General features: G+C 44.3%; 1 protein-coding gene across 2 annotated transcripts in view; it reads right to left on the reverse strand.

Annotated features, from left to right (window-relative positions):
- Positions 1-11,565, reverse strand: part of LOC137429609 (voltage-dependent L-type calcium channel subunit beta-3) — a 324,798-nt gene that overhangs the window by 140,024 nt on the left and 173,209 nt on the right. For both annotated transcript variants that reach the window (XM_068119656.2, XM_078779633.1), the window contains exon 2: positions 11,300-11,419. In XM_068119656.2, coding sequence (XP_067975757.2) covers positions 11,300-11,419 — 120 coding nt within the window. The remainder of the gene's footprint in view (positions 1-11,299; positions 11,420-11,565) is intronic.

Below are 11,565 nucleotides of genomic sequence, written 5' to 3' on the forward strand. Positions count from 1 at the left end.
GTCTGCCCATGGCCCCTCCCAAATTGTTACGCGCCTCTGCCAGCAGCGTTCGCAGCCTCGCTGGGCTTCCCTCCAAACGCCGCCATAAGCCATGCGGTGAGGCCCGAGAAAGGGGGCGGAACGCCAGGAAGAAGGTGTGGCCACGTCATCCAGCCGTCAAAGGCGGAGCCGGTAAGCCCTAACCAGCCAACCAGGGCTGAAGGGACATCGCCGACAGGCGTAGCTTTTGGGCTCGCGGAGCGTTTTGCCAGTGGAGATATATAAGCGAGCGTTTCCTGCGTCCCTTTCACAGGACTTGTCGGAGGCGTGCTTGTTGGAGGCGCGCACGTTGTAACAGGACCTACGTGGAGAAGGATTGGTGCGCAGAACTCAGACTTGGTCGGGAGAGTGCGCTGATCAAAGAACTTGCCAGCGAGCGCATTGCATTGGCTTGAAAGAGATACGGCAGCGCTTGTTAAAGACTTGCTGGGAAACGCGCGTTGCATTCGACAATTGGGAGAGCGCACCTTTATCAAAGGAGGACTTTGGAGAGAGGGCATTTGGCACAAGTGTGCACATATTACGTACGCAGGACACCAGCTTCCCGCCGCTATATAAAACTGTCCGGTCGCGCTCAACTACACGCGGAACTGCCTGCCGGGTTTCGTCGCTGGACCGGAGCCTGGACCCCATCGGCGGACCCTCTACCTGTTCCATCCACCATCTACAATCCCCGTGTGAGTGTGTATGTTTGTCCTGGGTATTAAGGATAAGACTGTTTTAAGACTGCCCTGTGTTCTGCTTCTTCTTCTTCCTATCCTGTACATTCTTTCGTTTCCTCTTCTCCTTCTTGTACATTGTGAATAAATTGCCTTGTTCTTTCTTGGTTTCCTCTAATCCGATCGCATTCTTCTTTTCTCTCATTGGGTAAACGTGGCACGATTGGAACCGCTTATAATCGGGTTTAGTCACTTTGTTAACGGCTCGGATCGCGGATTGCTATCCGCTCGGCATTTTCCATCATATCCGTGGTTCGAGCGGGAGTTATCTCCTTGCTTTACGGCCGGTGGTAGTACTTAGGTAATTGGACTAAGACTCGACCAACAACCCTACTTACCACCGACCGGAAGGAACGTCATAACCCCCAGGACTCGGGTCGGCCAGATAACAAGACAAGGGGATTAACCCCCCCCCCCTCCCCCACTTGGTAAGGGGAGAGCCGACGTCCGAGATCCGTAACAATATATATATACTAGCCGAAACCCGTGGAACATCCATGGAAGGGAGGATGTGGTGTATGGATAGAGTGTACCATTATGGATGGCATAGGGGATTTGCTTGTCCGAGTAAGAGTTAGGAAGAAAGATGAGAATGAAGTGTGTGTATATGAACAACGTATTTATTGCAATCTACTTAAATGACAATGCTACGATATACTTTTGAAAAATGAATGGATTCGTAATAGGAATCGGCATAGCACCACTCTGGGATTGTCCACTCAGCGGACGGCTTGCTTCGCCTTCACCCAGCAGACGCCAATAAGATGGCGTCATAAGATGGCGTCGTATCGGCAGTTAATCGGATGCTTTTGGGCCCCAACGTCGGCTAATTCAGATTTTTCGAGTATGGCTGTACGTGATAAACAAAGAGCACGGTTCGTAGATCGTAAATCCATTAGTGCCGTGGGCATCGGGTCACTGGGTGCGGCGTAAAAGGGATAACAAAGTCGAGTCCTTACGCTATTATTATATAGACTAGCCGAAACCCGTGGAACATCCACGGAAGGGAGGATGTGGTGTATGGATAGAGTGTACCATTATGGATGGCATCGGGGAGCGCTCATGGGATCTTCTTCTTCCGTTAAGCTCCAATTTTTTCTCTTTAAGTTAAGTCCAATCAGTCCTCTCTGCTCGAAGTGCTCAGGCCATGCCTTCCCGCTCTCATACTTTTATTTCCGTTTGGTGTAGAAAGAGATTGACATATCGTTCGTCTGTTTCAGCTCGTTATCTTTAAGCTTCCTTACGTCTCGCCACCTGCTACACCTCTCTGAGTTACGAGGATTTATGCAACGCACCCCGAGTATCGCAAAGTCACTCCATTTAACTTTATTAAAATGACGATAAAGACGTTTCCTTATATATCCTAATTTAAAATGTTCAAGGGAATAAAAAGACCATTTGGTTCACACCACCCATGTTCACACCACTCGACTGTCCAATCAGCAGATGGCTCGCTTCGTCTTCGCCCAGCAGACGCCAATACGATGGCGTTGTAAGATGGCGTCGTATTGGCAGTTAATCGGATGCTTTTGGGCCCCAACGTCGGGTAATTCCGATTTTTCGAGTATGGCTGTACGTGATAAACAAAGAGCGCGGTTCGTAGATCGTAAATCCATGAGTGCCGTGGGCATCGGGTCACTGAGTGCGGCGTAAAAGGGATAACAAAGTCGAGTCCTTACGGTATTATTATATAGATATATATATATATACAGACTTGGCATTTAATATGGAATATTTTTTTTGTGGGGGTGAACTTACTTTTCAAGATGACTTGGAACCAAAAGTTCATTGTAAATATGTTGAAATTATTCTAGATTTTGTTAATGTGACCTTCAAAAGAAACAAAAACCACATTTGACATTTTGAAGCAAATAAATTGATCCTTGAAAGTGATGTAAACTGATATCGAACTCAATTCATGGACAGTACTGTGTTAAACTTCTGTCCATTTTCCAGAAGTATCTCTTTATTTTGCACATTAGCCAAAAAAAATTTCAACAAAAACAAAAGCTAAATTATGACTGGGATTACGGACAGTAAAGTTACAGTTCAGTACTTCGTGTAACCCCCACGAGCATTCAGGAGAGCACGTACACGTCGAGGCATGCTGTTCACGAGATTTGCCAAGGTTTGGACAAGAATCGCTTGCCATGCAGTGACAATAGTCTGCTGCAATTCACGCACAGAGGTCGGCTGCTGGTTCAAGTGGGCGTTTTGAGGCGTTAATTCTGCCCACAAGTTCTCTATCGGATTCATATCCGGGGACATGGCAGGCCACTCCATATGCTCTACACCACCACGGTCAGCAAGAAAGTGTTGGATCATGTGAGCACGATGAGGCCGTGCATTGTCATCTTGGAAGACAAAGTTTCCTCGAAAGGCTGCACGAGCAAATGGAAGTAATGTTTCTTCCAGAATGACCCTGTACTTGAACTGGTTCAGGTTTCCATTCAGAACAACCAGGTCAGTTTTGCCCCCTGCATGAAAATCAGCCAAAACAGTCACCCCACCACCTCCAGCTTGGACTCTTGGCACTATACAATCTTCGTTGTGGGCTTCATGCACTTGGCTGCGCACTCGGACGCAGCCATCTTGACGATAGACCAGAAATCTAGACTCGTCACTGAAGGTCACGTGTTTCCAGTGTCCTGGCTGCCATTGACGGTGCTCTCTGGCCCACTGCAATCGGCGCTGGCTGTGTTGTCTGGTCAGGCGTGGCTTTCTCAGGGGACGCCTGGCACGATAGCCTGCTTGAACCAGTCGTTGGTTGACTAGCCTTCTGGATACAGGCACATTTGTCAATTGCTGCCACTCAGCCCTAAGCCGATTAGCTGACTTGGTGCGGCCATTGCGGACTAACCGGTGCAGCTGGCGATCATCTCTCCTTGTGGTTCTGCTTGGACATCCTGGCCTCGGTATTGGAGTAGGGACACTCCTCTGAGCATTTCGTTTCACGATCTTTGACACCTGACCTTGAGTGATCCCATACTGCCGAGCAATAGCACGCTGTTTCATGCCAGAATTTCGTAAAGCCACCACTCCATGACAAACAGCATTGTCAAGTTGACGGACCATCTCCAGAGGAAGCGGCAATAACTTTTGTAGACGTGCAGCAGTTGTTTTCCACTAATACAGAATGCAACAACGCTTATATACCCGATTGTGAAGCCAATCGTCAAATGTACCTGTCCTTACATTTTGTCACGCCACCTATCATATAATCCTGTGATTGACTTCTTGCTGCGAAAGACAATCAGTGACATGGTTCTTTCAACAAAGACATCACCGAAGGGTAAAATAAACTCACCAGATTGATATACTGAGTTCAGAAAGTAAACCCAAGTCAAGAAAAAATATATATTCCATATTAAATGCCAAGTCTGTGTGTGTGTGTATATGTATGTATGTATGTATATACAGTATATATATATATATATATATATATATATATATATATATATATATATATATATATATATATATATATATATATATATATATATATATGTGTGTATATATATGTATGTATATATATATATATATATATATATATACACACACATACATACATATATTGTTACGTGCTCCTCCCCAAGTCCCGGTCACGGTGTACCTCCGAGCCCCGAGAGGAGTCACGGCAGAAAGATGTATTATTCTGTGTGTCAAAGATCAACGGTGAAACCACACCAATTGTTTCCAACAAACAAGTATTGTATTAAGGTCACACAAGAATAACAGCAATGACAATATTAATCAGTTGTACAACCAATATATCATTCCTATGATGGTACCATCAGTTCCGTACAACATAACTCACTGTGCTCCAAGTGAGCGGAAAGAACATTCCCAATGTCTCTGTCCCGGCTTCAAGCCAAAGTCGATCCACGCTTCAGTGATCGTCAGAACGATGTACGATGTAGTATCGAGACCAGAATCCCGCTCGGTTGACAGTCACACTGCCAAAGATGGACAAAGGTGTCCTCAAGAGGCGACTGGGAAATCACACCTTCCGGTATGGATGTTCAACGGCTCCCCACACGGCGAACCGCAAATTCCCACTCGAAATCCACATTACACATGCAAACCAAGCTAACGGCTGGACGCGTTGTTATGGTTGGAGCGAGGTGAAAAACCTGGAGCGATGCGAAATCGGGAAATCCACATTACACACACACACCAGGTTAGCGGCTGGATGCGTTGAAATGGTTGGAGCGAGGTGAAAAACCTGGAGCGATGCGAAATCAGGCGTGAGGCAAAATGGCCAACGGTCAGTTCTCGAGACGTAACGGCACTCCAATGATTCTCTTCGGAATCAACCGCAAAACCCGTCATGCAGGTATATCTGTCACAGCGATAACAACTCTTTTGTAGGAATCCCTTTCCCAGGAAACCCCAAAGTTCGCTAGTGACCCCCGTTCGCCAGCGTTTGCTCCAGACCTCCAAGCAGCTCGGCTCCTTCTCCGACCTCACTTGCTCCGCCTCCTTTTCCTCTTCCTCTTCTTCCTCTTCCTCTTCTTCCTCTTCCTCATCCGGTTCCCGATCCGGTTTCCAGTTTCTTTTAAAACACTAACTTTTTTTACCTTTTGAAAACAGTGATCTCTATTTCACTTAAACGATAACAATAATAGTACATACAACCAAAAATGTTTCAAGTGGATGAAAACCACAACAACGGAAGTGACGAATCCGTAACAATATATATATACAGTACTGTATATATATATAGATATATATATATATGAACTCAAAACGTTATAGGATGCCTCATATTGTGAGTGCAGGTTCGAATCCAGACCAGGCCTATCTGTGGGATACAAAATGTAAACTGATCAGCCTGGTGGAGGTTTGCGCTCTATCGAGTGCCGTTCTAGTTACCCTGCGCTCACGAAGCGAAAAGCAGGGTTCAGCATTCAGTTGCGTACGTGTGTCGTGTGCCGTACGTGTGCCATGTGCTGTGTGCTTTTGCCGTACGGGTGCCGTGTGCTGTACGTGTCTGCATTTTAAAAATTCATTTTCTCGGCAACCGTTGGTCCGATTGACAGGAGATTTTAGCATAGAAGCGCCTCCGCCTATCGAATTATTTTATTCATAATTATGACGTCATAGGTCACGTGGTACGGACGCCATATTGGAAAAACGTTACACCTCTACATCTCCCAAACCACTCAATGGAAAAAATTGAAACATGGCTCATTGTCAAGTTCTCACCATGGGGAATAAGATATGTTGATGGTGATGTCATCGGTGCCTTAATTATGACGTCATAATTCGACAAGTACAACGCTTGATCTGATCAGTATGAATAAAACAAAAATTCCTCTGCAACTGTTAGTTCTATGAACACAAAATTTTCAGAATATGTGCAGCTCCTCCTGCAGAATTTTTTAAATGATAATTATAACGTCAGAGGTTACGTGGTACAGGCGCCATCTTGGAAAAAATCGAAAAAGGTTGCACCTCTATATCTCCGAAACCACTCCACGGAAAAAAATTGAAACATGGCTCATTGTCAAGTACTCCCCTTGGGGAATAATATATATTAATGATGATGTCATCGGTGCCTTCGTTACGACGTCATAATTCGACAAGTACAACACTTATCCGATCATTGTGAATTTTTTTTCTCAGCAACTTTGTCTGATGGGCACAAATTTTTCAACACAGAAGCGCCTCCTCATGTAAAATATTTGAATGATAATCACGACATCATAGGTCATGTGGTACAGGCGCTATCTTGGAAAAACCGAAAAATGTTTCACCTCTATATCTCCAAAACCGATACATGGAAAAAATTGAAACATGGCTCATTGAAAAGAACTCCATATGGGGAATAGGTGTTGTTAACGATGACGTCATTGGTGCCATAATTATGACGTCATAATTTGACAGGGACAACGCTTAGTCTGATCAGTTTGAAATGTATTGAGCGTGATCTATGCAACAATTATATTAGAGAATATAAATTTATGATGTCATCGCTCACGTGGTCTGGCAGCCATATTGGATCAAAGAAAAAAATGTTCAAAAACAGAAGAGTTGGTTTGCAACAAGTTCACTGCGCAGGGTAAGTATTCTATGAATACCATCTAGTTCTCTTTGTTTTTGAACTTCCTGCACAATGAAGCTAACTGGGAGCCTCCATTCAATTTCTTCCCGTTTCCTTTTTCCTTTGGGATTGCTACTTGCCAAACCATTTGCATTTTCCCCTTGAGACCTTAGAGGGCAGCCAACTTCATTTTACATCATCCCCATGTTTATCTGTGGCATTTTACACTCCCCATGAACCTGCCCATGCCCAAAGTAATTTTTATGAATGTTGATGAAATTCTCATTGGATCTCAAAAAAAAAAGAAGAAGAGATTAATTACTATAAGGAGTGTTGTGTCCACTTATGTGTCAACATCAAGTTTCTGGTCCCTCCTTACTCCATCATTCAGCTTGTTAATGAACCTTGGCATGTGTAACCTGGAATAGAAAGTAGAGGAATAGAAAGGAAATGTGAAGGATAGAAATTCACAACCGTTTATTTAATTTATAAATAATAGGTTGTTGTGTTTACAAACACTTTGTACCAAATGTTGGTTGCTGTCAGGTGTAATATTGGACCATTCCTCCTTCAGATCAGGTGTAGGCCCAGTGTTGGATGGTGATCTATTGACTCACTTTCAGGCAACATTCAATGACATCTCTGAGTGTTTTAATTAGGTTTAAGTGAGGAATCTAGGCTGGTTACTGGAAATTTTAACAGTGCTATTTTTGAACTAAATCCTAACAGAGACAGCAGTATGGCAAGGTGCTCTGTCATCCTTGTGCAGTAGATGTAAGGGACATTTGCTCTACTATTGTGTTAAAGCCAATCCGCAACAAGACGCCACAACAAGACAGGACACAAAGCACATAATCCTTTGCTGGGAAAATAAAATGCTGAAGTCAGTTGGTGGTGGTTGAATTAGTGGTTGTTGAGACAATTAGTCTCAGTTGGCTGCTTAAGGGAGTAGACCAGTAAGGAGAATAGGTAAGTAGCTTCGGCTCACTTCCCACAGCCCTCCTGATTTATTTCATAGGTTAATTAAGTGTGAGTTGGAAAGTGGTAAGATTGGAATGGTAGCGCCTGCAATTAACCTTGCTGGGCTACGGTTCCAGGGGGGGGGGGGGCGGGGGGCTGTGTTATGTCGGTCGGGTAGTGATATGTAGAGTCAGGTAGATTTGTGAAGTTGTGAATACTTCAAGGCTAAGATTAATCCTAGACAGTTCGTCACCACTGAGCCACTCAGATCTTGTTCTTTGTTTTTACAACAAATGCTCCAGACATGGACTGGATAGTTTGTCCTCATCAAGGGCAGGCCTTAAATGAAACAAAAAAAACTGAAGAAATAGAGAAATGAAGAGAAGGAAAAATAATCTCAAGTTTTTGAGGACCTAGAAAACATACCTTTTCTAAAGAGATGGGTTATAACTGTTAGTAAACACACGAGAAGGTAAAGAATTCCAGGGTTTGGAAGTGAAGGGAAAGAAACAAACATCATAAGGGTCCGCCATTGAGTTGCCAACAACCACACAATGATCACGTGACGTAGTGGCTTGCCGAGTATTTCGCGATCTAGCTAATGGCGGAGGAACACAAGAAGCAAGTTCTCAGGAGCAGAACCCGAAGTAATATCGACAGAAAAGAGAAAGAGAGCCAACTTTGCGGCGTAATTCAAGGAAGTCGAGTTTTGAGGTCAGACTGATAGACTTGAAAAGACTTGGATTGCTTTAGACTTGACTGTCCAGTAAGTATGTAGAGTTAGAACCTCCAATGATGTAGGAGCAGTCTCCATACAAGTAAGAATCAATCCGTTATGTAAAATCAGAGGAACTATTCAGACGAGAAGAATCTTCGACATCTGAACAGGACTCCCAGTTCCTAAAAGGAAGGCTTCCAGTTCCTATTTGTACAATGTGAGGTTTCCAATATATATATATATATATATATATATAATGCTCTGGTGATGAGAAGAGTGATGGAAATGAATGTAGAATGAAGTAGAGGACGGGGAAGACCGAGAAAGACTTGGCTAAAGATGGTGGAATAAGAAATGCGGGCAAGGGGGTTAACAAGGAGAGATGCAGAAAATAGGGCAAGATGGAGAAGATTGTCATGGGGCCCGCAAGGCTAACCCCCGCTCTAGCAGGGAAAATGGCCTTAAAATGCCTGTTGTTGTTGTTGCTCTAGTGAAACCAGGTATGATTACTGTCTTGAGTGGTAAAATCGTCGGGCCTTCAAAGGAGATCGGAAAGTTGAGGGGGGTTTTAGAAAGGGAAATAGGAAGAAATTGAGTTTTAGAAAAATTAAAATTCAACCCCTTGGTGTGCATCAAAGTCTCCTAAATACGAGGGCGGTGAGAGGATGGCCTCAAAAATTGTGAGGATGGTGAGACAAATCATGAGCCAGATGATGTCAAAGTTTGAAGATTCAATCAATGGTCCACAAGGCATACAACAGGTGCGTTGATGTTGGAGCAAGTACAGATTCCTCCTATGAAGTGGAATCGTGAGTGAAAGTTATCGTTGGAAATGTGAAAGGAATGAACTAGAACGTCATTTGACAGTTGTGTCTCCGAGAAAGAAAAAAAAGAAAAGAAAAAAAAAACACCTTTAGAGGCCATTTTCCCCACAAGCGGGGGTTGGCCTTTTTTGGGGACCGTGGTTGTTGTTGTTTTTTGGTCCCCTTTTTGAAGCAATGTTTTACGGCCGGATGCCCTTCCTGCCGCCAACCCTTTTTGTCGCCTTTTTACGACAAACGGGGAATTACCAGTGAACTGGTAATCTATCTATAATTCCAGTAATCTCTGTCTGTCTGTCTGTACGTCTGTACGTTTGTTTGTTTGTCTGTGACCGCTGTTTCTCGACAACCACGGGTCCGATATACTTTTAACTTGCCAGGTATATTGCTGGGGACCCGAGGATGTGCCTTTTCAAGGTTTCATATTAATCGGACAATTACTTACCGAGCTATGTCCAAAAAACGATTCAACCAATCAGAGAGCAGCGAACGATCGCGTGTGCCGAACGTGGCGGGCACACTCTGCCTCGGATGGCACATTTGAGAGCGTATTCATTTATTTCACGTTTGCAAACTATGTTGGCGTTAAACTATGTTTTACAACTAATAAAAACGAATTTGCGATTCATTCGCTTTCCTGCGCGTTTGTGCACGCGATGGCGATTTCTTTACCAAACTCCGGAAGCCGTTCGCTTTGGACCAAACCATTGCATGTAAATAGAGGGGGGGGATTGTCACCACTCGCAAGCCGTTCGCTTTGGACCAAACCATTTCATGTAAATAGAGGGGGGGATATAATTTTAGATATAGATATAGTACGGGCATGCCCTAGTCTATCTATAATTCCAGTAATCTCTGTCTGTACGTTTGTCTGTGACCGCTGTTTCTCGACAACCACGGGTCCGATATACTTTTAACTTGCCAGGTATATTGCTGGGGACCCGAGTATGTGCCTTTTCAAGTTTTCATATTAATCGGACAATTACTTACCGAGCTATGTCCAAAAAACGATTCAACCAATCAGAGAGCAGCGAACTATCGCGTGTGCCGAACGTGGCGGGCACACTCTGCCTCGGATGGCACATTTGAGAGCGTATTCATTTATTTCACGTTTGCAAACTATGTTGGCGTTAAACTATGTTTTACAACTAATAAAAACGAATTTGCGATTCATTCGCTTTCCTGCGCGTTTGTGCACGCGATGGCGATTTCTTTACCAAACTCCGGAAGCCGTTCGCTTTGGACCAAACCATTGCATGTAAATAGAGGGGGGGGATTGTCACCACTCGCAAGCCGTTCGCTTTGGACCAAACCATTTCATGTAAATAGAGGGGGGGGGATATAATTTTAGATATAGATATAGTACGGGCATGCCCTAGTTAGCTCAATTAGCCGACCTCGGAAGGATGACAGGCTGAGTCAACCCCCCTGGCGTTAATTCAGCGATCGACCGGGATTCGAACCCAGGATCCTAAGCTGGCACCCTAGCCGCTAGCCCAACACCAGGCTCTCACCCAACACAGTTGTGTCTCTGAGAGAAGCAAGATATTAGGAGAGGTACTAAATAAATGGTGTTCCACAGAGAAAAGGTTAGAAGAAAGGCCACAAATGTTGGCTGGGCTGGTTCATTTCAAGTTCGAGTGCTGTTTCACTACTCTCGGCTACATCGTGCACAAAAATTAGCACAAGAAGATTGTTTCTAGCAAATGTTAGTGCAGCAAATAAATGCATTTGACATTTCTGAAACAAACCAATTTAGAATCACACAAATTGGTTTTCTGCAATCCAAAAGCTTTAGCGAATGCAAACAGGATCGGAGCGTTGCTTCAGTTGTAAATAACAGGAGAAACGTGTCGACTTCAGCAAGAACATCTGACAATCTCTCACACGCTTGATCGACATGTCTTTAATAACCTCAACATGAAGGAGCGATTGCTCAATGATGTGTGCAGCATTAGGGTGAGGTGGTGCATGAAACTGCATATTCTGCACAAACCTTCGCCTGGTGTAGCTGCACCCGAGCTTGGTGTTCCTCTTCCTCTTGCTGGGTCACATGGTCTTCCTGTGGCAGCCTCTCTGAGTCCAAGGAGCGTCTCGTACGTGGCTCCGTCGATCCCTGTGCAAAAATAGGTAGCGTGAAGTCAGTGTTGTCAGGACCGGAAGCTCGTTATAGGCCACTCAAGAAACTCAATCGGATCTTTTTCAAAAAGTGAGCACTCTTTTGTGTTGTTGAGGAAAACCCAAGGTTTGAATTATATCGTC

The sequence above is a fragment of the Myxine glutinosa genome, chromosome 6, assembly GCF_964187855.1.
Source record: "Myxine glutinosa chromosome 6, kmMyxGlut1.1, whole genome shotgun sequence".
NCBI lineage: Eukaryota > Metazoa > Chordata > Myxini > Myxiniformes > Myxinidae > Myxine > Myxine glutinosa.